At 46.2% G+C, this 24047-nt stretch overlaps 2 protein-coding genes across 3 annotated transcripts in view; one reads left to right on the top strand and one right to left on the bottom strand.

The window, feature by feature from the left end:
- Positions 1-13109, top strand: part of LOC143486808 (phosphatidylinositol 4,5-bisphosphate 3-kinase catalytic subunit alpha isoform-like) — a 25504-nt gene extending 12395 nt beyond the window's left edge. For both annotated transcript variants that reach the window (XM_076986253.1, XM_076986254.1), the window contains exons 11-22: positions 1214-1338; positions 2559-2640; positions 2791-2955; positions 3530-3633; positions 3833-4004; positions 5491-5597; positions 5870-5991; positions 6156-6234; positions 7882-8052; positions 8240-8357; positions 8917-9068; positions 9445-13109. In XM_076986253.1, the coding sequence (XP_076842368.1) occupies positions 1214-1338; positions 2559-2640; positions 2791-2955; positions 3530-3633; positions 3833-4004; positions 5491-5597; positions 5870-5991; positions 6156-6234; positions 7882-8052; positions 8240-8357; positions 8917-9068; positions 9445-9718 (1671 nt within the window). In that variant the 3' untranslated portion in view covers positions 9719-13109. The remainder of the gene's footprint in view (positions 1-1213; positions 1339-2558; positions 2641-2790; positions 2956-3529; positions 3634-3832; positions 4005-5490; positions 5598-5869; positions 5992-6155; positions 6235-7881; positions 8053-8239; positions 8358-8916; positions 9069-9444) is intronic.
- A 17-nt stretch (positions 13110-13126) lies between these two features.
- LOC143486812 (coronin-2B-like) lies at positions 13127-23572 on the bottom strand. Its single transcript, XM_076986262.1, has 12 exons — positions 23503-23572; positions 21135-21335; positions 20711-20827; positions 20301-20450; positions 19944-20120; positions 18732-18848; positions 18287-18391; positions 17879-17975; positions 17580-17692; positions 16833-16923; positions 15006-15319; positions 13127-13713 (listed from the first exon to the last, which is right to left on the bottom strand). The coding sequence occupies exons 2-12, from the start codon at positions 21333-21335 to the stop codon at positions 13579-13581; spliced, it is 1617 nt and encodes a 538-aa protein (XP_076842377.1). The 5' UTR covers positions 23503-23572; the 3' UTR covers positions 13127-13578.
- Between the last annotated feature and the right edge of the window lie 475 nt (positions 23573-24047).

Genomic DNA, 24047 nt, shown 5'->3' with positions numbered 1-24047 from the left:
CACACGTTAAATACTGATACGACTGCCTCACACACATTAAACACTGTCTGCTGCCTCACACACGTTAAATACTGATACTACTGCCTCACACACATTAAACACTGATACTACTGCCACTCACACACATTAAACACCGATACTGCTGCCACTCACACACATTAAACACCATCTGCTGCCTCACACACGTTAAACACTGATACTACCGCCTCACACACGTTAAACACCGCCTGCTGCCTCACACACATTAAACATTGTCTGGTGCCTCACACACGTTAAACATTGATACTACTGCCTCACACACATTAAACATTGATACTACCGCCTCACACACGTTAAACACCGCCTGCTGCCTCACACACATTAAACACTGTCTGGTGCCTCACACACGTTAAACACTGATACTACTGCCTCACACACATTAAACACCGATACTGCTGCCACTCACACACATTAAACATTGATAGTACTGCCTCTCACACACATTAAACAATGATACTACTGCCTCTCACACATGTTAAACACTGATACTACTGCCACTCACACACATTAAACACTGATACTACTGCCACTCACACACATTAAACACTGATACTACTGCATCTCACACATTAAACACTGATACTACTGCCACTCACACACATTAAACACTGATACTACTGCCACTCACACATTAAACACTGATACTACTGCCACTCACATTAAACACTGATACTACTGCCACTCACACTTTAAACACTGATACTACTGCCACTCACACTTTATACACTGATACTACTGCCTCTCACACACATTAAACACTGATACTACTGCCACTCACACACATTAAACACTGATACTACTGCCACTCACACACATTAAACACTGATACTACTGCCACTCACACATTAAACACTGATACTACTGCCACTCACACATTAAACACTGATACTACTGCCACTCACACATTAAACACTGATACTACTGCCACTCACACTTTAAACACTGATACTACTGCCACTCACACTTTATACACTGATACTACTGCCTCTCACACACATTAAACACTGATACTACTGCCACTCAGACACATTAAACACTCTACTGTCTCACTGTTTAAACACTAACTCTACTCTCAAACAATCACTCTACTCAATCACTTTACACAGTTGAAACTCTGATACAACTGCCACTCTCAGTGTAAATACATGCTCTACTGTGTGAATCTCTGTGTCAGAGTAACCGTCTGGCGTGTGACAGCACTATATCACAGGCCGAGGTTGAACAGCTACGAGCTCTCTGTAACCGGGACCCTCTGTATGAGCTCTCTGAGCAGGAGAAGGACTTCCTGTGGAGACACAGGTGCGCGCACACACACACACACACACACACACACACACACACAAAATGTTCATACAAATGTACACACATAAACTCATGGACACACACATACACTTACACACATTTAGTGTCAGAACCAGAAGAACAGAACCAGGAGGGACAGAACCACTCCACAGAGGCCCTAGTTAGGTGACACCACACACAATCAACTCATTAATGAAGAGTGTGTGTCTCTGCTCACTACTGATCCAAGACTACAGAACACTAAAACCGTGGCCTCTTTACTGTACCTAAATCTACAACTGTGACCTCTTTACTGTACCTAAAACTACAACTGTGACCTCTTTACTGTACCTAAATCTACAACCGTGGCCTCTTTACTGTACCTAAATCTACAACTGTGACCTCTTTACTGTACCTAAAACTACAACCGTGGCCTCTTTACTGTACCTAAATCTACAACCGTGGCCTCTTTACTGTACCTAAAACTACAACTGTGACCTCTTTACTGTACCTAAATCTACAACCGTGGCCTCTTTACTGTACCTAAAACTACAACCGTGGCCTCTTTACTGTACCTAAATCTACAACCGTGGCCTCTTTACTGTACCTAAAACTACAACTGTGACCTCTTTACTGTACCTAAATCTACAACCGTGGCCTCTTTACTGTACCTAAAACTACAACCGTGGCCTCTTTACTGTACCTAAAACTACAACCGTGGCCTCTTTACTGTACCTAAATCTACAACCGTGGCCTCTTTACTGTACCTAAATCTACAACCGTGGCCTCTTTACTGTACCTAAATCTACAACCGTGGCCTCTTTACTGTACCTAAATCTACAACCGTGGCCTCTTTACTGTACCTAAAACTACAACTGTGACCTCTTTACTGTACCTAAATCTACAACCGTGGCCTCTTTACTGTACCTAAAACTACAACTGTGACCTCTTTACTGTACCTAAATCTACAACTGTGGCCTCTTTACTGTACTTAAAACTACAACCGTGGCCTCTTTACTGTACCTAAATCTACAACTGTGACCTCTTTACTGTACCTAAAACTACAACTGTGACCTCTTTACTGTACCTAAATCTACAACTGTGACCTTTTTATTTTAGCTGAAAGTACAGGATTTGCATGTTTGTATGAAAGTCTGTGGTTTATAGCACTGCCAGTGTGTGCGTGTGTGAGCACAGAGCCAGGTCCCGTGGGCTAACAGGAGTGGTGTTCTCCTCAGGCACTACTGTGTGAATATTCCAGAAAGTCTTCCCAAGCTGTTGCTCGCCGTCAAATGGAATTCCCGGGATGAGGTGTCACAGGTAGGAATGTGAAATATGAATCCAAGAAATGTAATGAAGCTGCTTTTTAAAGAATTTTAAATTTTCCTGCTTTTGTATGTGTGTGTGGGTGTGTATGGTGGTGTGTAAATGGTGCATGGCGTGTCATCGTGTGTGTGTGTGTGTGTGTAGATGTATTGTCTCCTGCGTGATTGGCCCCTCATGCAGCCTGAAGGGGCTCTGGAGCTGCTGGACTGTAACTTCCCCGACCCCGTAGTGAGAGAGTTCGCCCTGCGCTGTCTGGTTCAGGGCCTCACTGACGACAAGATCAGCCAGTACCTGCTGCAGCTCGTACAGGTGTGTGTGTGTGTGTGTGTGTGTATGTGTAGTTTTAGGTTTGTTGTATGCGGTGTGTCTATTGTGGAGTTTATTATATTATAGGCTCCACCACTTACCACCAGTCCCACTGTTTGAATAAAATAAGTAACCATAAGTATTAGTAACCATGGATTTTCTTGGTGTGTAATTCAATGAGTGGTCGTGCTTTACTGGTATAAGGTGTTTACTGGTGTATCGTGTTAACTGGTATATGGTGTTTACTGGGGTGTGGTGTTTACTGACGTATGATGTTAACTGATGTAAGGTGTTAACTGGTGCATGGTGTTAACTGGTGTAAGGTGTATACTGGTGTATGGTGCTAATTTATATAAGGTGTTTATTGGTGTATGGTGTTAACTGGTGTAAGGTGTTAATTGATATAAGGTGTTAATTGATATAAGGTGTTAACTGGTGTAAGGTGTTTACTGGTGTATGGTGTTTACTGGTGTAAGGTTTTTACAGGTGTATGGTGTTCACTGGTATATGGTGTTCACTGGTGTATGGTGTTTACTGGTGTGTAGTGTTTACTGGTGTATGTCGCTGTTTGTACCAGGTGCTGAAATATGAGATGTATCTGGACAACCCCCTGGCTCGCTTCCTGATTAAGAAAGCTTTGACCAATCAGAGGATAGGACACTTCTTCTTCTGGCACCTCAAGTGAGTAAACACTGATGAAGATGATGATGGTGAAGATGGTGATGATGAAGACACTGATGGTGTTAATTCTATTAAGACTATATGTTGTGTGTTTTTATGTGTATGTTTTTTGTGCTTGTGTGTGTGTGCGTGCATACCTGTGTGTGTGTATGTGTATATGGGTGTGTGTGTGTGTGTGTGTGTGTGTGTGTGTGTGTAGGTCTGAGATGCACAATAAGACTGTGTCTCGGCGGTTCGGTCTGCTGTTGGAGGCGTTCTGCAGGGCGTGTGGGATGTACCTGAAACATCTCAACAGACAGGTGGAGGCCATGGACAAACTGGTGAACCTCACTGACACCCTCAAGCATGAGAAGAAGGATGAGACACAGAAGGTGAGAGACCTTTCACATTTTTATTGGCTGCCGCATCTCTTTTAAATTATTGTCTAGGTGTCATACAGGCCAGTATGATGCAATTCCTCATTTCACCTGATGGTGGCAGCAGGAGCTCAATCATATAGTCACCAAGGTCCCTGCTGCTTTCAGTGGTCAGTGGTTAAACTGCAGATAAATGAAAATCATTGAACGTCTTGGATCCACAGTGATCTGTGATCTGAGCACTGGATATACAGTGATCTCACAATACCTGTAAATACCCTCACAGATGGATCTGAATGCTCCGTGATGTGTGTGAGTGTGTGTGTGTGTGTGTGTGTGTGTGAGTGTGTGAATCATGTGACCTATTCTTCCATAGTAGTCATGGTGGTCTCTTAGTAGCTGACAGGAAACCTCAGCCTTTCAAGGAAATGAGCTCATGCATGGCTCACTGGTTCTTACACTACTCAGGGTGTGTGCATGTGTGTGTGTGTCCTCTTAACCCTTTTTCACGATTTATCTTGAAAAGTCTTTGACTGTTTATAGGAAATGCATTGGTAGCCAGTGGTGGAGCTAGACTTTTTTTCAAAGGGTGACCAAGGCTTTATCAGAGGGGTCCATATACACATGATGAACGAAAGGAAACACATATTTTCTCTTAAAATGACAATTTCCAGTGGGGTGGCACCCCTTTGGGTCCGCCACTGTTGGTAGATAAGGTGTACTATGATTGGTAGACGTACTGTGTTTGGTAGATGTACTGTGTTTGGTAGATGTACTGTGATTGGTAGGTAAGACGTACTGTGTTTGGTAGATGTACTGTGTTTGGTAGGTAAGACGTACTGTGATTGGTAGATGCACTGTGTTTGGTAGATGTACTGTGTTTGGTAGGTAAGACGTACTGTGATTGGTAGATGTACTGTGTTTGGTAGGTAAGACGTACTGTGTTTGGTAGGTAAGACGTACTGTGATTGGTAGACGTACTGTGATTGGTAGGTAAGACGTACTGTGTTTGGTAGATGTACTGTGTTTGGTAGGTAAGACGTACTGTGATTGGTAGATGCACTGTGTTTGGTAGATGTACTGTGTTTGGTAGGTAAGACGTACTGTGATTGGTAGATGTACTGTGTTTGGTAGGTAAGACGTACTGTGATTGGTAGATGTACTGTGTTTGGTAGGTAAGACGTACTGTGTTTGGTAGGTAAGACGTACTGTGATTGGTAGATGTACTGTGTTTGGTAGGTAAGATGTACTGTGTTTGGTAGATGTACTGTGATTGGTAGGTAAGATGTACTGTGTTTGGTAGATGTACTGTGTTTGGTAGATAAGACGTACTGTGATTGGTAGGTAAGACGTACTGTGGTAGATGTACTGTGATTGGTAGATGTACTGTGTTTGGTAGGTAAGATGTACTGTGTTTGGTAGATGTACTGTGTTTGGTAGATTTGTGGTCTGGTTCTCCATGTGTTTGGAGGAGGTTGATTTTGTGTTGTGGGTATTTCAGACTCAGATGAAGTTCCTGGTTGAGCACATGTCCCGTCCAGACTACATGGAGGCACTACAGGGCTTTGTGTCCCCTCTGAACCCCGTACATCAGCTGGGGAATCTCAGGTACACACACACACACACACACACACACACACACGCGCGCACACACACAAACACACACGCACGCACGCACATACACGCGTGCGCACACACACACACACACACACACACACACACACACACTCACAGACACATATATGCATGCGCGCACACACGCGCGCACACACACACACACACACACACACACACACACACACAGGCCCACTCACACACACACACACACTCAGTCACCTCTTCATCTGCCACATCTCTGTCTGTCTCCCTCCCTCCCCCAGGTTAGAGGAGTGTAGGATCATGTCTTCAGCCAAACGTCCTCTTTGGTTGAACTGGGAAAATCCAGATATCATGAGTGAGCTGCTCTTTACCAACAATGAAGTCATCTTCAAAAACGGAGATGGTATGTGTGTGTGTGTGTGTGTGTGTGTGTGTGTGTGTGTGTGTGTGTGTAAATGCTTCTTTTAATGTGTCTGTGACTGCATTTGTTTAGTATATGTGAAATGCTGTGATGTGTCTGTGTGTTTATGTATATATTTTTATTTGTGCGTTGTGTGTGTGTTTTAGACCTGAGGCAGGACATGTTAACTCTGCAGATTATTAAGACCATGGAGAACATTTGGCAGAACCAGGGACTGGACCTCCGGTGAGACTACACACACTTCACCCATCATATATCACCATTCATCACACTTCACCCATCATATATCACCATTCATCACACTTCACCCATCATATATCACCTTTCATAATCACACTTCACCCATCATACATCACCTTTCATAATCACACTTCACCCATCATATATCACCATTCATCACACTTCACCCATCATATATCACCTTTCATCACACTTCACCCATCATATATCACCATTTATAATCACACTTCACCCATCATATATCACCATTCATCACACTTCACCCATCATATATCACCTTTCATAATCACACTTCACCCATCATACATCACCTTTCATAATCACACTTCACCCATCATATATCACCATTCATCACACTTCACCCATCATATATCACCTTTCATCACACTTCACCCATCATATATCACCATTTATAATCACACTTCACCCATCATATATCACCATTCATCACACTTCACCCATCATATATCACCATTCATCACACTTTATCCATCATATATCACCTTTCATAATCACACTTCATCCATCATATATCACCATTCATAATCACACTTCACCCATCATATATCACCTTTCATAATCACACTTCACCCATCATATATCACCATTCATAATCACACTTCACCCATCATATATCACCTTTCATCATCACACTTCACCCATCATATATCACCTTTCATCATCACACTTCACCCATCATATATCACCTTTCATCATCACACTTCACCCATCATATATCACCTTTCATAATCACACCTCACCCATCATATATCACCATTCATAATCACACCTCACCCATCATATATCACCTTTCATAATCACACTTCACCCATCATATATCATCTTTCATTATCACACCTCACCCATCATATATCACCTTTCATAATCACACTTCACCCATCATATATCACCTTTCATAATCACACCTCACCCATCATATATCACCATTCATAATCACACTTCACCCATCATATATCACCTTTCATAATCACACTTCACCCATCATATATCACCATTCATAATCACACCTCACCCATCATATATCACCTTTCATAATCACACTTCACCCATCATATATCACCATTCATCACACTTCACCCATCATATATCACCTTTCATCATCACACTTCACCCATCATATATCACCATTTATAATCACACTTCACCCATCATATATCACCATTCATAATCACACCTCACCCATCATATATCACCATTCATAATCACACCTCACCCATCATATATCACCTTTCATTATCACACTTCACCCATCATATATCATCTTTCATAATCACACTTCACCCATCATATATCACCTTTCATAATCACACTTCACCCATCATATATCACCTTTCATAATCACACTTCACCCATCATATATCACCTTACATAATCACACTTCACCCATCATATATCACCATTTATAATCACACTTCACCCATCATATATCACCATTTATAATCACACTGTGTACCAGTGTAACTCCTCCCCTCTCATGTGCTGTGGTCCAGTGTAACTCCTCCCTCTCATGTGCTGTGGTCCAGTGTAACTCCTCCCTCTCATGTGCTGTGGTCCAGTGTAACTCCTCCCTCTCATTCGCTGTGGTCTAGTGTAACTCCTCCCTCTCTGCAGGATGCTGCCCTACGGGTGTCTCTCCATAGGAGACTGTGTTGGCCTGATTGAGGTGGTAAAGAACAGCTACACTATAATGCAGATACAGTGTAAAGGGGGCCTGAAGGGGGCGCTACAGTTCAACAGTAATACACTGCACCACTGGATCAAAGAGAAGAATAAGGGAGAGGCGTAAGACTCACACACTCACAAACTCACACACAGATTCACACATAGACTCAGACTCACACAGACTCACACTCAAAAACAGACTCTCAGACTCACACACAGGCTCACACACAGACTCCAAACACACACACAAACACACACCCACACTCATTCATGCCCATATACACACGTGTGTGTGTGTCTTTTTCAGCTATGACAGGGCGATCGATCTGTTTACACGCTCCTGTGCTGGGTACTGTGTGGCCACATTTATCCTGGGCATTGGAGACAGACACAACAGCAACATTATGGTCAAAGAGAATGGACAGGTAACCCACACACACACTCACTCACACACACACACACACACTCACTCACACACACACACTCACACTCACACACACACACACTACGATTGTAAAGCTGTTTTGTGACATGTGTTGTGAAAAGCGCTATATAAATAAATTTGACTTTGACAATAACACCTCACACAGGTAACCTGCACGCACACACACATACACACACACACACACACACAATAACACCTCACACAGGTAACCTACCCACACACACAATAACACCTCACACAGGTAACCTACACACACACACACACACACACAATAAACACAATAAACAAATGCATGTCACACATACATAAGATCATCATACACACTGAACATAAGATCACAACACATCAAGATCAAACATTATCACATACACCCCCACACACACAAACACACACACAAACACACACATTTGTATTATTCACATCTAACAGGATCTGGAAAAACATTCAATATATTAAACTCTCTCTCCCTCTCCCCCGCTCTCCCTCCCTCTCTCTCTCTCTCCCTCTCCCCCTCTCTCCCTCTCTCTCTCTCTCTCCAGCTGTTCCACATAGACTTTGGCCACTTCCTGGACCATAAGAAGAAGAAGTTTGGCTACAAACGTGAGCGTGTGCCGTTCGTCCTCACTCAGGACTTCCTCATTGTCATAAGTAAAGGAGTCCAGGAGTGTACAAAGACCAAAGAATTTGAGAGGTCATCACACACACACACACACACACACACACACACACACACACACACACACAGACACCCTCTATACAGGAGTGTACCAAGACCAAAGAGTTTGAAAGGTCATCACACACACAACCACACACACTCTACACACCCGTACACTCACACTCACAACCACACACACAACCACACACACTCTACACACCCGTACACTCACACTCACAACCACACACCCTCTACACGGCTGTACACACTCACAACCACACACCCTCTACACAGCCGTACACTCACACTCCCAACCTGCCCTGACCCCGGCCCTGTGTCCCGCCTGCCCTGACCCCTGACCCCGGCCCTGTGTCCCGCCTGCCCTGACCCCTGACCCCGGCCCTGTGTCCAGGTTTCAGGAGATGTGCTACAAGGCGTACTTGGCCATACGGCAGCACGCCAGCCTCTTCATCAACCTCTTCTCTCTGCTGCTGGGCTGTGGCATGCCAGAGCTCCAGAGCTTCGACGACATCTCCTACCTGCGCAAGACGCTGGCGCTGGAGAAGAACCAGCAGGAGGCGCTGGAGTACTTCACCAAGCAGATGAACGACGCCCACCATGGCGGCTGGACCACCAAGATGGACTGGATCTTCCACACTATTAGACACATGCCTAACGAACACTGATACACACACACACACACACACACACACACACACACACTGTGAGCAACGCACACAACCGGATCTGTAGGTAAACATGCCACAGACTTCTGCCCACTCCCTGACTATTGTATGTTGTAAATAGTGTAGTGATTACACCACACTTGTAGAGTCAGTCCACCTGACAGCTCACAGGAGAGGGTTAGCTCTCACAGGAGAGGGTTAGCTCTCACAGGAGAGGGTTAGCTCCAACAGGAGAGGGTTAGCTCCAACAGGAGAGGGTTAGCTCACACAGGAGAGGATTAGCTCCCACAGGAGAGGGCTAGCTCCCACAGGAGAGGGCTAGCTCCCACAGGAGAGGGTTAGCTCTCACAGGAGAGGGTTAGCTCTCACATGAGAGGGTTAGCTCCCACAGGAGAGGATTAGCTCCCACAGGAGAGGGCTAGCTCCCACAGGAGAGGGTTAGCTCTCACAGGAGAGGGTTAGCTCTCACATGAGAGGGTTAGCTCACACAGGAGAGGATTAGCTCCCACAGGAGAGGGCTAGCTCCCACAGGAGAGGGTTAGCTCTCACAGGAGAGGGTTAGCTCTCACATGAGAGGGTTAGCTCCCACAGGAGAGGATTAGCTCCCACAGGAGAGGGCTAGCTCCCACAGGAGAGGGTTAGCTCTCACAGGAGAGGGTTAGCTCTCACATGAGAGGGTTAGCTCTCACATGAGAGGGTTAGCTCTCACATGAGAGGGTTAGCTCTCACATGAGAGGCCTAGCTCTCACAGGAGAGGGCTAGCTCCCACAGGAGAGGGTTAGCTCCCACAGGAGAGGGTTAGCTCCCACAGGAGAGGGCTAGCTCCCACAGGAGAGGGTTAGCTCGCATTGCCATATTCCCATTACGTTCACTCTTCACTTAACTACCAGCCACAGGATCTGTCAGAGGTCCAGATTTGACACAGGACCTGATGTCAGAGGTCTAAATTTGATACAAATGCTGATGTCAGAGGTCCAGAAAGGGCTTTGTCTGTTTTAGCTGTGAAATCACATTGGCTATGCACACAGTGAACTGCACTGAACTCCAAATATGAATCACCTGTATCTTGGTCATTTTTACACTGGGATTGTGACACACACACACACACACACACACACACACACACACACACACACACACACACACACACACACACACACACACACACACACACACACACACACACACTTTCTCAGAGATGCACACACATACCCAAGTAACTGTTTGATGAACTACAATGCTTTTGAAGATTCTTGTTGCAACTCTTTGTAGGAATAAGACTAATAAGACCCAGTGGACTCATGGGAGATGTAGTCCGATACTGGGCACACTTTGTGAAGGAAATTATTTTCGTAAGCCTGTAAAGTTATGCACATTTATGTATTCTCACACATACACACATGAAAAAGGTGGGATGACCACTGCATTTCTGCACTAATGTAGTTATAGATACATCACACACACACACACACACACACACACACACACACACACACACACACACACACACACACACACACACACAGACAACACACACTGCATTGCACAAATGTTACTGCACTATGGTAGGACTGTAAACGGGATCGACTCAATGATCGTTGAGTTCTGAAATTCAACTGCTTCTCTTTGTTCTGGACGATGATGGTGGTGATTTGTGGCATAAGAAAAGTCTGTCAGAGCATTGGCAGGCGTTTCCTGCAGGCTGACCTGAGATCAGGATTGCCCTGTGCTGCATCCATGTGATTGGACAAATGGGTGCTTAGAGCTGTTCCTAGGTCAGGCCGTAGCAGGATCATACCTAACACTCCTGATGCTCCTCAGGTTATCACAGAAGTCGAGGTTCAGGCCTTGATCAGCCATGACAGAGCCAGCACACATGCCCCATAATGCACTGCTACTGAAAACAGGAAATGCTTTTGTAATATAATTATGATAGTCTTCCTTAGTATACTATACCATAGTATAGCAGTATAGTATACTTTAGTATAGCATAGTATATTTTAATATAGTGTACTTTAGTATACTATACTATAATGTACTATACTATAGCATATATAACACTACTGCAGCTATTTGGGGTTTTACAGGGGAAATGCAATGTTAATGTTTGTTGTGTTTGGAATTGAAAGGTTTCTGTTGTAATATAGATTAGTGTGTGCAGCTTTAACCTAACCGATGACATGCATCACTGTGAATGCAATCTGACCTTCCAAAATCCACCTGAAGCTATGCGTTTAACAATCACTCAGTCTTATTGATTAACAAATCTTTGTCTTTATTAAATATAAGATTCAATCTGAATTGTGTTAAACAGAAATAGTTAATGTCTGCTAGCTGACAAAGTCTTGTAATTGTGATTTTAAAACAGGTTATAAAGAGGTCATCTTGTATATACAAGTATATGACAACACGTCAGACAGAAGAGTGTTTAAATATGTTGAGGAATTGGTCAAAACCTCCTCGATCAAATGTAACACAATGACCAAACGTAACGTAACACCATCGCATGCATCAGTAGGCCACAGTGAGCAGAGGTGGGTGTGTTGGGGTTTCGGGTTCTCACTAGATCCTCATGTAGTCTTCAGTTGCCATGCCTACCCGTAAATCAGTACCTGTTTTGTGTTTTGTGTATTGTGTTTTAGCAGTGCAGGATTTTAAGCTTATCTGTTGCTTGTGGCTTTTTTAAATCAGCCGAGCTGATCTGGGTTGAGTAGTCTCTTTAGCATCTCTGTTGCTTGTGACTTTTTAATCAGCTGAGCTGATCTGGGTTCAGTAGCCTCTGGCTTTCACACTGTCATGATGAGTTGGTGAAAAAGAAATTAATCTCCAAGAATTTTTTATAGCTTAAAGGAAGAAAATATGTATTAGAAATGTGTTTTACATTCAGATAGTTTGTCAATGATCTCATTTTTATCTCAGATTTATATAAGCAGTTTGTTATTGTTATTGTTATTATTATTATTATATCAAGCATTGTTAAATGTTAGTCAACTGCATGAATGATTTAATGAAATTTGAGATGTTCAGTATTGATAACCCTTGTATCTGTAGCACCTTTGCACAAAAAGTGCTTTGTTTGTTTGTGAATATGAACACAGGCAAAACATAAAAGCAATACTTTACTGAACTGGATTAGAGATTCACACTGAGCCAAATTCCATGTGTGTCTTTATCGGTGAACTTCAGTGATGAGTTGTTCGTGGTGGTGGAGTTGTGTTGGAGAATCGTTGTACTGTAATTTTGATACAAGTTTGTATTCTGCTTTCCGCACAATCCTGGACAGTCCAGGGGTCGCGATCCAGTCGAGCTGGACAAGTCCAGCAGAACTGATTGTTTGTTAGTTCTAATGTTTACAGTGATGTTTCATGAAATAAACTTTTCTCAACCCTAATGGCGCCTTTCAGTACTTTAGTGCATGTAACATCTCTCAGGAAAACTGTCGAGTATGTTGAATATCTCACGAGTATGTGGAATATCTCACGAGTATGTGGAATATCTCACGAGTATGTGGAAAAGCTTGTGAGTATGTAATATTTCACAAGTATGTGGAATATCTCTTAGGTTTCATCCTTAGATCGTCCTCATAAGACCTTTCTTTGCTTTTTAGAAACATTTTCACATTTTTAGTTTTCAGTGTATTATAAAACATATATTGTGATGTTTTGCCAGAAACACTCCTCCTAACTGGTGGTGTTTTTAGGGTGTGGTTTCTGGATGTGTTCAAGACTGCTGGTATTGGAGAATCCGCTGTCTGTAATCTCATCCAGCATTCTGCCAGTTGTGTCTCTGTTGACTGTCCCATCATATGATTGGCTGTCCTGTGAACCATCTACTGGTTTGTGTATGTTCATTGGCTGGTGTCAGAACGAGGCTCTCAGCTGGTTACGTATGTTCTTGATCTCCAGTTCCAGTTGCTGGATCCTGCCGTCGCGTTGGTCCAGCTGCTGCCGTAGAAACCGGATCTCCTCCCTCTGCACGTAGAAGAGATGCAGCATCTACAACACAGAGTCACACCACCTCAGTGTGGGGGGTGGAGTCACACCACCTCAGTGTGGGGGGTGGAGTCACACCACCTCAGTGTGGGTGATGGAGTTACACCACCTCAGTGTGGGTGATGGAGTCACACCACCTCAGTGTGGGGGGTGGAGTCACACCACCTCAGTGTGGGGGGTGGAGTCACACCACCTCAGTGTGGGTGATGGAGTCACACCACCTCAGTGTGGGTGGTGGAGTCACACCACCTCAGTGTGGGTGGTGGAGTCACACCACCTCAGTGTGGGTGATGGAGTCACACCACCTCAGTGTGGGGGGTGGAGTCACACCACCTCAGTGTGGGGGGTGGAGTTACACCACCTCAGTGTGGGTGGTGGAGTCACACCACCTCAGTGTGGGTGGTGGAGTCACACCACCTCAGTGTGGGTGATGGAGTCACACCACCTCAGTGTGGGGGGTGGAGTCACACCACCTCAGTGTGGGTGGTGGAGCTACACCACCTCAGTGTGGGTGGTGGAGTTACACCCCCTCAGTGTGGGTGATGGTCACACCACCTCAGTGTGGGTGATGGTCACACCACCTCAGTGTGGGTGATGGAGTCACACCACCTCAGTGTGGGGGGTGGAGTCACACCAGCTCAGTGTGGGTGGTGGAGTCACACCACCTCAGTGTGGGTGGTGGAGCTACACCACCTCAGTGTGGGTGATGGAGTTACACCACCTCAGTGTGGGTGATGGTCACACCACCTCAGTGTGGGTGATGGAGTTACACCACCTCAGTGTGGGTGGTGGAGTCACACCACCTCAGTGTGGGTGGTGGAGTTACACCAGCTCAGTGTGGGTGGTGGAGTTACACCAGCTCAGTGTGGGTGGTGGAGTTACACCACCTCAGTGTGGGTGGTGGAGTCACACCACCTCAGTGTGGGTGGTGGAGTCACACCACCTCAGTGTGGGTGATGGAGTCACACCACCTCAGTGTGGGTGATGGAGTCACACCACCTCAGTGTGGGTGATGGAGTTACACCACCTCAGTGTGGGTGGTGGAGTCACACCACCTCAGTGTGGGTGATGGAGTTACACCAGCTCAGTGTGGGTGATGGAGTTACACCAGCTCAGTGTGGGTGATGGAGTTACACCACCTCAGTGTGGGTGATGGAGTTACACCACCTCAGTGTGGGTGATGGAGTCACAGCCCCTCAGTGTGGGTGGTGGAGTCACACCACCTCAGTGTGGGTGGTGGAGTTACACCACCTCAGTGTGGGTGGGTACATATATGGCCATCTCGTTGTCCCTACCTCCTTCTCTGCTGTAGCTGGCGTGCACACAGCTGACTCACACCATGTCGGCTCCCTCTGTGTGTGTGTCAAGGCCGGAGAAGTTCTGTTGTTCCTGCCGTTCCCCTGGGTTTCATCCTCCTGCCATCCTGATAGGTCGCTGATGTCATTGTCTGGGTGCTGATTGGCCATCTCCTCCTGAGAGAAGGACCTGTCTGACTCACGGAGGTCCTGGAGCACCTGACCGTCTGAGTGGTCCAGTCCAGCTACCTCCACTGGAGCTGGGTACGGGTTTGGCACTTTACTCCCAGGCTTCAGGGACATCAGAACTGGGCCTAGACCGGGTCCAGTCACCATGGGTCAGGATCAATGACAGCACAAATCCACAATCTGAAACAGTAACTAACAGATACTTGATGATTGTTGAAGATGTTCTAGGAGTTGTGGGCTTTATAGGTGATGATTCTGGTGTTGATCTAACATGGAACACTGTTAATAGTATCATGAGGCATGAGACATGTGTTTCAGATGACTTACCTGAATGGATTCTTCTTAAATCACAGCTTGACTGCTTTTTAAAACCAATATATCATACACTATATTGCCAAAGGTATTCACACACCCATCCAAATGATCAGAATCACCTAGGCATGCAAACACCTAGGCATGCAGACTGTTTTTACAAACATTTGTGAAATGGGTCGCTCTCAGGAGCTCAGTGACAAATCCAGTTGTGAAATTTCCTCGCTCCTAAATATTCCACAGTCAACTGTCAGCTGTATTATAAGAAAATGGAAGTGTTTGGGAATGACAGCAACTCGGCCATGAAGTGGTAGGACACGTAAACTGATGGAGCAGGTCAGTAGATGCTGAAGCACATAGTGTGAAGAGGTCGCCAACTTTCTGCAGAGTCAATCACTACAGACATCCAAACTTCATGTGGCCTTCAAATTAGCTCAAGAATATTGTGCAGAGAGTTTCATGGAATGGGTTTACATGGTCGAGCAGCTGCATCCAAGCCATACATCACCAAGTGCAATGCAAAGCGTTGGATACAGTGGTGTAAATCACACTGCCACTGGACTCTAGAGCAGTGGAGGTGCGTTCTCTGGAGTGGTTCATCTGGCAATCTGATGGACGAGTCTTGGTTTGGCGGTTGCCAGGAGAACAGTACTTGTCTGACTCCAACGTCATATTGAACCCTATGAATTAGGAATTGGATGTCACTTAAGCTCATTTATGAGTCAAGGAAGGTGAGTGAACACTTTTGGCAATAGGCTATAGTGTATTTGTAATTAATGTCTACTGACCTCAAATGGCAGTGTAGGTTGTACCTGGCTCCAACTATAAATATAGCTTGCTATAAAACTATAGCTTGCTCCCTGTGCTTGGTGAGATACTGGAGATTTGTGACTGTAACTGGGATTAAAAAAAAAAAGCTGATTACTGTAATTTTGTTGCTAGGCTTCAATGTTATGGCTTTTCACCTTCAGTGCTTGCTTAGCAGAGGAGTTTACCATCTGAGCACAGCTGTAGTGCTGTATTAGCTGTAGTGCTGTGTTAGCTGTAGTGCTGTGTTAGCTGTAGTGTTGAATTAGCTCTAATGCTGTAGTTCTGTGTTAGCTGTAGTGCTGTGTTAGCTGTAGTTCTGTGTTAGCTGTAGTGTTGTGTTAGCTGTAGTGCTGTAGTGCTGTATTAGCTGTAGTGCTGTGTTAGCTGTAGTGCTGTAGTTCTGTATTAGCTGTAATTCTGTATTAGCTGTAGTGCTGTGTTAGCTGTAGTGCTGTGTTAGCTGTAGTGCTGTGTTAGCTGAGGGTCAGCCATGTTGGCTCCTGTGTACCTGCTCACCTCTGTTTTGCCCCATGACCCACTCCTGAGCCGTCATGGCTGCCTCTGCTCCTGCTGTCATTGGGTAGATGTCCTCCTGGAATCCCACGGACTGAAAACACCACACAGAGAAGTTCTCCAGTTCCTGTGGAGTCACTGATCACTCTATTCACATTTCTTTTATTGAGGGACGGACCATCACGAGTGAGGAAAATATGACATTGGAAAGTTACAGACACACCGTTATGCACAATTCAATGTTTAATCTGAGGGAGAGTGTCTCCATGAACCCTCCTTGTCCACTTCTGACTTATCTCCTCGTCCTTCACCCTGCACCTTCCATATTCTGGCTTATTCTCTTGCGCTCAGGGTGACCTAAAGACCTTTTGATGTTGCATTTAATCCGCAACTAGACATGCTGAGTTTAATCCACGACTATGCATAGATTTACGTTTAGTAATGTCATCAACACAAGAACAAACACTAACGTTGTCGTCACATTCACATATTACATTTTCACTCAAACAAATCCTTATAAGAGCTGGCACAGATATTGGTACTTACCCCAAACCCAAACCCTTTACCAGATAGCCTGTGAGCTTATATAATATATGCCTATGTAAAGGCTTGGTCCCAGAAATAGTGTAAATGCTGGGACAGTGAGATGAGACACTCAGATGAGAGGGTGAGACATACTGGAGTCTACCTTACTGAGACGGTGAGATGAGAGATAGTGAGATGAGGGAGGGGGTGAGACACACTCTCTACCTTACGAGGTACGATGAAAGACACAGGCTCCACCATGTCCTTCATAGGCACAAGGCGATAGAAGCGGAAAACCTCACACACTCTGGTGTTCACTCCACGCTTGGGCATCACACCTGCACAGGGAAACACACAGCAGCCATCAGTACTGTGTGTGTGTGCGTGCGTGCGTGTGTGTACGTGTGTGTGTGTGTGTGTGTACACGTGTATGTGTGTACGTGTGTGCGTGCGTGCGTGTGTGTACGTGTGTGTGTGTGTGTGTGTGTACACGTGTGTATGTGTGTGTGTGTATATATACTCACCCATGCCTCTTTGTGGGAGCAAAGACCGATACTCTGCCAGGAAATGTATGTATGGTTTTTCTGCACTAATGTCATAATAACGAATATTACAATCTCCCTACAGAGGACACACATCATGAAAATGATGGAGGAGGAGAGAAAGAGGGAGACGAGAGAGTGAGAAGTGAGAGACAGAAGAGAAGAGAGAGAGACAGAAGAGAAGAGAGGGAGACAGAAGAGAAGATAGAGGGAGAAGTTCAGTGTCAGTAGAATTCCCCATAAAATATGCAAATGACTGTCATGCTAGACATTCAGTTTATGTATGTTTGTGTGCGTGTGTGTATGTACTGTGTGTGTGTGTGTATGTACTGTGTGCGTGTGTGTGTGTGTGTGTGTGTGTATGTACTGTGTGTATGTATGTGTGTATACCTTGCCGGCTAGGTAGAGCATGTGTGTATCATGGTCGTAAAAAGGAAAGACAACCCCACACCCTCCATCCAGATCCTCCTCTAGCAGAGGGTTAGACAGGTCCTCCTGTAACACACACACACACACACACACACACACACACACACACACACACACACACTCTGTAGAGATACTGCATTCAGCACAGTGCGGATGGTTTTGTATTTGTGAAAATGTAGAACACTGTGTGTCCTTCTGTCACAAGCATTTGTAAGATCAGCCAAAATATTTAACTGTGTGTGTGTGTGTGTGTGTGTGTGTGTGTGTGTGTGTGTGTGTGTGTGTGTGTGTGTGTGGTGTGTGTGTGTGTGTGTGTGTGTATATGTAGTATGTGTGTGTGTGTGTGTGTGTGTGTGTGTGTGTGTGTGTGTGTGTGTGTGTGTGTGTGTGTGTGTGTGTGTTTTACCGGGTTCCAGAGTGCATACTGTCTGTGGTTCCATTGGGAGTTCCCAGTTGTGAGCAGCAGGTTCACGTTGGTCAGAAACAAAACCTTCCAAGCTTTGTGAGACTGACTGCAGGACACCTGCAGAGAGACAGAAAGAGAGAGACAGGGAGAGGGAGAGAGAGAGAGAGACAGAGAGAGAGAGACAGACAGAGACACAGAGAGAGCGCGAAACAAACAGAGACAGAAAGATACAGAGAGAGAGACACACACAAAGAGAGAGAGACAGAAAGGAAGAGCGGGAGAGACAAAGATACAGCGAGAGAGAGACAGGGAGAGAGACACAAAGGGAGAGACAGAGAGACACAAAGGCAGAGAGAGGGAGAGAGACAGGGAGAGAGACAGGGAGAGAGAGAAAGACACAGAGATTAATGAATTGGCAAAAATATTTTAATAATCCACAGCTCCTGGTCTCACTCTGCACGACTCAGAGATCAAATTCCTGCTCTCTCAGACGACCTGGTTCTGCTGTCCCCACTGAGCAGGTCTACAGCAGAACCTGGACCTGCTGGAGCAGTACTGACAGAACTAGACCTGCTGCAGCAGTACTGACAGACCTGGACCTGCTGCAGCAGTACTGACAGACCTGGACCTGCTGCAGCAGTACTGACAGAACTAGACCTGCTGCAGCAGTACTGACAGACCTGGACCTGCTGCAGCAGTACTGACAGAACTGGACCTGCTGCAGCAGTACTGACAGAACCTGGACCTGCTGGAGCAGTACTGACAGAACTGGACCTGGAGCGAAAAAAGAAAAAGTGAGAAAAAAATCTTGCAGGGGCTTTTTACGCCATAAAATGATCTTTGCTGAAATTCAAATCAAAATTTGGTTGAAAATTTTGTGAATCTGTAATTGAACCAATTGCACTTCATGTGTGCAAGGTGTGGGGTCTGCTTACAAATCAACAATTTGACAAATGAGACAAACATCCAACTGAGACTCTGCATGCAGCATTCTGTAAAAATATCCTAAAGGTCCACAGGAACAGTATCACCTGTATCACCATTTCCTGACAGAATACCCAAAATTCACTGATATTCAAAACAAATTCAATAATAAACACCCCACATTCAACAGCCTCTCTGATCCAGAGAAACTCCCTTATCTGTTAGTACTCACTCACACACTCACTCACTCACACACTCACACACACACACTCACACTCACACACACACCTGTAACAGGTGTCCTGTGAGAGGGTTGAGGACTCTGAGTTTTCTGTCCCTGCAAGTTGTGGCCGCTCTGCCGTCCTGACTGAAGCTGACAGACAGAACCAGGTCAGAGTGTGTGCGGATCACACACACCGCTGTCTTCACCACACAACACACACCGTCCAAACGCCACACACACACCTGCAGAAACAGCAGCCAGTCAGCCCAGTGTGTGTATGTGTGTACACGCATGTGTGTATGGGTGTTTGTACACGCATGTGTGTATGGGTGTTTGTACACGCATGTGTGTATGTGTGTGCTCATGTGTGTGTTGGTTTATAGCTAGATCTACTTTAAATATACTGAACATCATTTGCATACTTGGTAGTCATAGGCTGAGCTGAGTAGGATGTCTTTGGCGGTTGGGTGCCACTCAATCAGCCCCACCCGGTGGGTGTGGCCTATGAGCTCCTTCCTGGGGAAGATTAAGTTTTCCTTCAGACCATTACTAGGGATGTTCCACACCTTAACCTACACACACACACACACACATACGCACACACACACAGAATATATACTAAATTAAGAATAAAAGCCTGTAGTATTGATTTGCTATTCTTCCCATGGTGGTGCTGTAATTTGCTGTAGTGTACACTGTGGTTGTCATGGCAGCAGCAGACGTGATGGTGTTGGTGGTGCTGTAATGTACACTGTGGTTGTCATGGCAGCAGCAGACGTGATGGTGTTGGTGGTGCTGTAGCAACATGGAGGCGGTGACTGTACACACTGACCGTGCAGTCCTCCGAGCACGAGGCCACGCGGTAGTCATCAAACGGGTCCCACTTCACATCCAACACCCTGGCCTGATGACCACACACACGCGCGTGGTGGGGGTCTACACGTCCTGTCTGTCTCAGACACACACACACACACCATACACACACACACACATACATACCCAACCACACACACACCATACATACACACACCCAACCACACACACCCACACACACACACACATACCCACATACCAAACCCCACACACACACCATACATACACACACCCAACCACACACACACACACACACACACACACAAATACAAACACGCACACACACACACCCAACCACACACACACACACCATTATTTTATGTTTCTGTAAAGCCAGTTGAGATGGGCAGTATCAGTAGCACCAGGGCAGGTCTTGGACTCACTTGACGGACAGGAATGACGATGAAGGCTCCGCCCCCAGTGCACTCGGTAACCACAGCAATGAATTGTGGGTTGACAGCGCAGCAGTGGTTGTCCTGGACGCCGCGGGTGATCCGCAGACCGTCGTAACAACGCTCACGACTCGCGGCTTCACCGTAGACGTGACGAAACTTCGAGCTGCGGTACGGAGGCCGCCATGACATCTACACAGCACCGTGGACCATTAAAACCTCAATCAGCTTATCATCAATATATCACTGTGATCATCTTATCTACACAGCACCGTGGACCAGTAAAACCTCAATCAATATGTGAGTATATTGGAGTAGGGGAGAGGGAGGAGTTATGGGAGAGTGTGTAGGAGGAGTTTGGGAAGGGGAGAGGGAGGAGTTATGGAGAGAGTGTGTAGGAGGAGTTTGGGTAGGGGAGAGGGAGGAGTTATGGGAGAGTGTGTGGGAGGAGTTTGGGTAAGGGAGAGGGAGGAGTTATGGGAGAGTGTGTGGGAGGAGTTTGGGTAGGGGAGAGGGAGGAGTTATGGGAAAGAGTGTGGGAGGAGTTTGGGTAGGGGAGAGGGAGGAGTTATGGGAGAGTGTGTAGGAGGAGTTTGGGAAGGGGAGAGGGAGGAGTTATGGAGAGAGTGTGTAGGAGGAGTTTGGGTAGGGGAGAGGGAGGAGTTATGGGAGAGTGTGTGGGAGGAGTTTGGGTAAGGGAGAGGGAGGAGTTATGGGAGAGTGTGTGGGAGGAGTTTGGGTAGGGGAGAGGGAGGAGTTATGGGAAAGAGTGTGGGAGGAGTTTGGGTAGGGGAGAGGGAGGAGTTATGGGAGAGTGTGTAGGAGGAGTTTGGGAAGGGGAGAGGGAGGAGTTATGGGAGAGTGTGTAGGAGGAGTTTGGGAAGGGGAGAGGGAGGAGTTATGGAGAGAGTGTGTAGGAGGAGTTTGGGTAGGGGAGAGGGAGGAGTTATGGGAGAGTGTGTGGGAGGAGTTTGGGTAAGGGGGAGGGAGGAGTTATGGGAGAGTGTGTGGGAGGAGTTTGAGTAGGGGAAAGGGAGGAGTTATGGGAGAGAGTGTGGGAGGAGTTTGGGTAGGGGAGAGGGAGGAGTTATGGGAGAGAGTGTGGGAGGAGTTTGGGTAGGGGAGAGGGAGGAGTTATGGGAGACAGTGTGGGAGGAGTTTGGGTAGGGGAGAGGGAGGAGTTATGGGAGAGAGTGTGGGAGGAGTTTGGGTAGGGGAAAGGGAGGAGTTATGGGAGAGAGTGTGGGAGGAGTTTGAGTAGAGGAAAGGGAGGAGTTATGGGAGAGAGTGTGGGAGGAGTTTGGGTAGAGGAAAGGGAGGAGTTATGGGAGAGAGTGTGGGAGGAGTTTGGGTAGGGGAGAGGGAGGAGTTATGGGAGAGTGTGGGAGGAGTTTGGGTAGGGGAGAGGGAGGAGTTATGGGAGAGTGTGGGAGGAGTTTGGGTAGGGGAGAGGGAGGAGTTGTGTGAGAGAGTGTGGGAGGAGTTTGGGTAGGGGAGAGGGAGGAGTTGTGGGAGTGTGTGGGAGGAGTTTGGGTAGGGGAGAGGGAGGAGTTATGGAGAGAGTGTGGGAGGAGTTTGGGTAGGGGAGAGGGAGGAGTTATGGGAGAGAGTGTGTGACCGCCTGTGAACGCTGCACACACTAAATCTTTAATGACGCAGAGTCATGTTACATTACAAGACGTCTTTGGAACACTGGACATCTGACATTTACCCTGGACAAACACACACACACACACACACACACACACACACACACACACACACACACACACACACACACACACACACACACACACAGGTATGTTGTGATAATTTTTAATGAAAATGACTACTGCACTACTAAAGGCTGTTAAACTGACAAACTCTCTTCAGCAGTCATCATCTTAGCATACATCATAACTGTGTGTGTATCATCATGATCTCTTCTCACACACACACACACACACACACACACACACACACACATCACTCCCCTCTTCTCTCTCACTACAACAGTATCTCTCTCACTACAACAGTATCTCTCTCTCTCTGGCTCATTCCAGCTGCTGTTAACAGTAGAGTCTTCTGGGACACGGCTTCTCTCGTCTACATCAGCTTTAGCCCAACAGCCATGGCTCTACCAGACAGGCCAGTGAAGTGTGTGTGTGTTCTGTAAACCCTGCCACTCTGAAGGTGTGTATATGTGCTCCATCTTGTGTGTGTGTGTGTGTGCGTGCATGTGTGTGCGTGCATATGTGTGTGTGTGTGTTCTGTAAACCCTGCCACTCTGAAGGTGTGTATATGTGCTCCATCTTGTGTGTGTGTGTGTGTGTGTGTGTGTGTGTGTGTGTGTGTGTGTGTGTGTGTGTGTGTATCTTACCTTGGAGAAGATCGTAGAGGTCACAGATCCACAGATCCAACAGGTGTGTCCTACATCAGAGCAGATGACTTCTGTCTCACTGCAACAGGACACTGAGGCGCAAGTGTGTGTGTGTGTGTGTGTGTGTGTGTGTGCGCGTGCGTATGTATGCAAATGTGTGCATGTGTCTGCGTGTATTTGTTTCTGTGTGTATGTTTGTACATCAGGGGTGATCCAACAGCATGGGTGATCCAACAACAGGGGTGATCCAACAGCAGGGGTGATCCAACAGCAGGGGTGATCTATCAGCAGGGATGATCCAACAGCAGGGGTGATATATCAGCAGGGGTGATCCAACAGCAGGGGTGATCTATCAGCAGGGGTGATCTATCAGCAGGGGTGATATATCAGCAGGGGTGATCCAACAGCAGGGGTGATCCAACAGCAGGGGTGATATATCAGCAGGGGTGATATATCAGCAGGGGTGATCCAACAGCAGGGGTGATATATCAGCAGGGGTGATATATCAGCAGGGGTGATCCAACAGCAGGGGTGATCCAACAGCA

The sequence above is a fragment of the Brachyhypopomus gauderio genome, unplaced genomic scaffold, assembly GCF_052324685.1.
Source record: "Brachyhypopomus gauderio isolate BG-103 unplaced genomic scaffold, BGAUD_0.2 sc45, whole genome shotgun sequence".
NCBI lineage: Eukaryota > Metazoa > Chordata > Actinopteri > Gymnotiformes > Hypopomidae > Brachyhypopomus > Brachyhypopomus gauderio.
The sequence above is the reverse complement of the archived record's forward strand: the minus strand, read 5'-3'. Positions and strand labels throughout refer to the sequence as shown.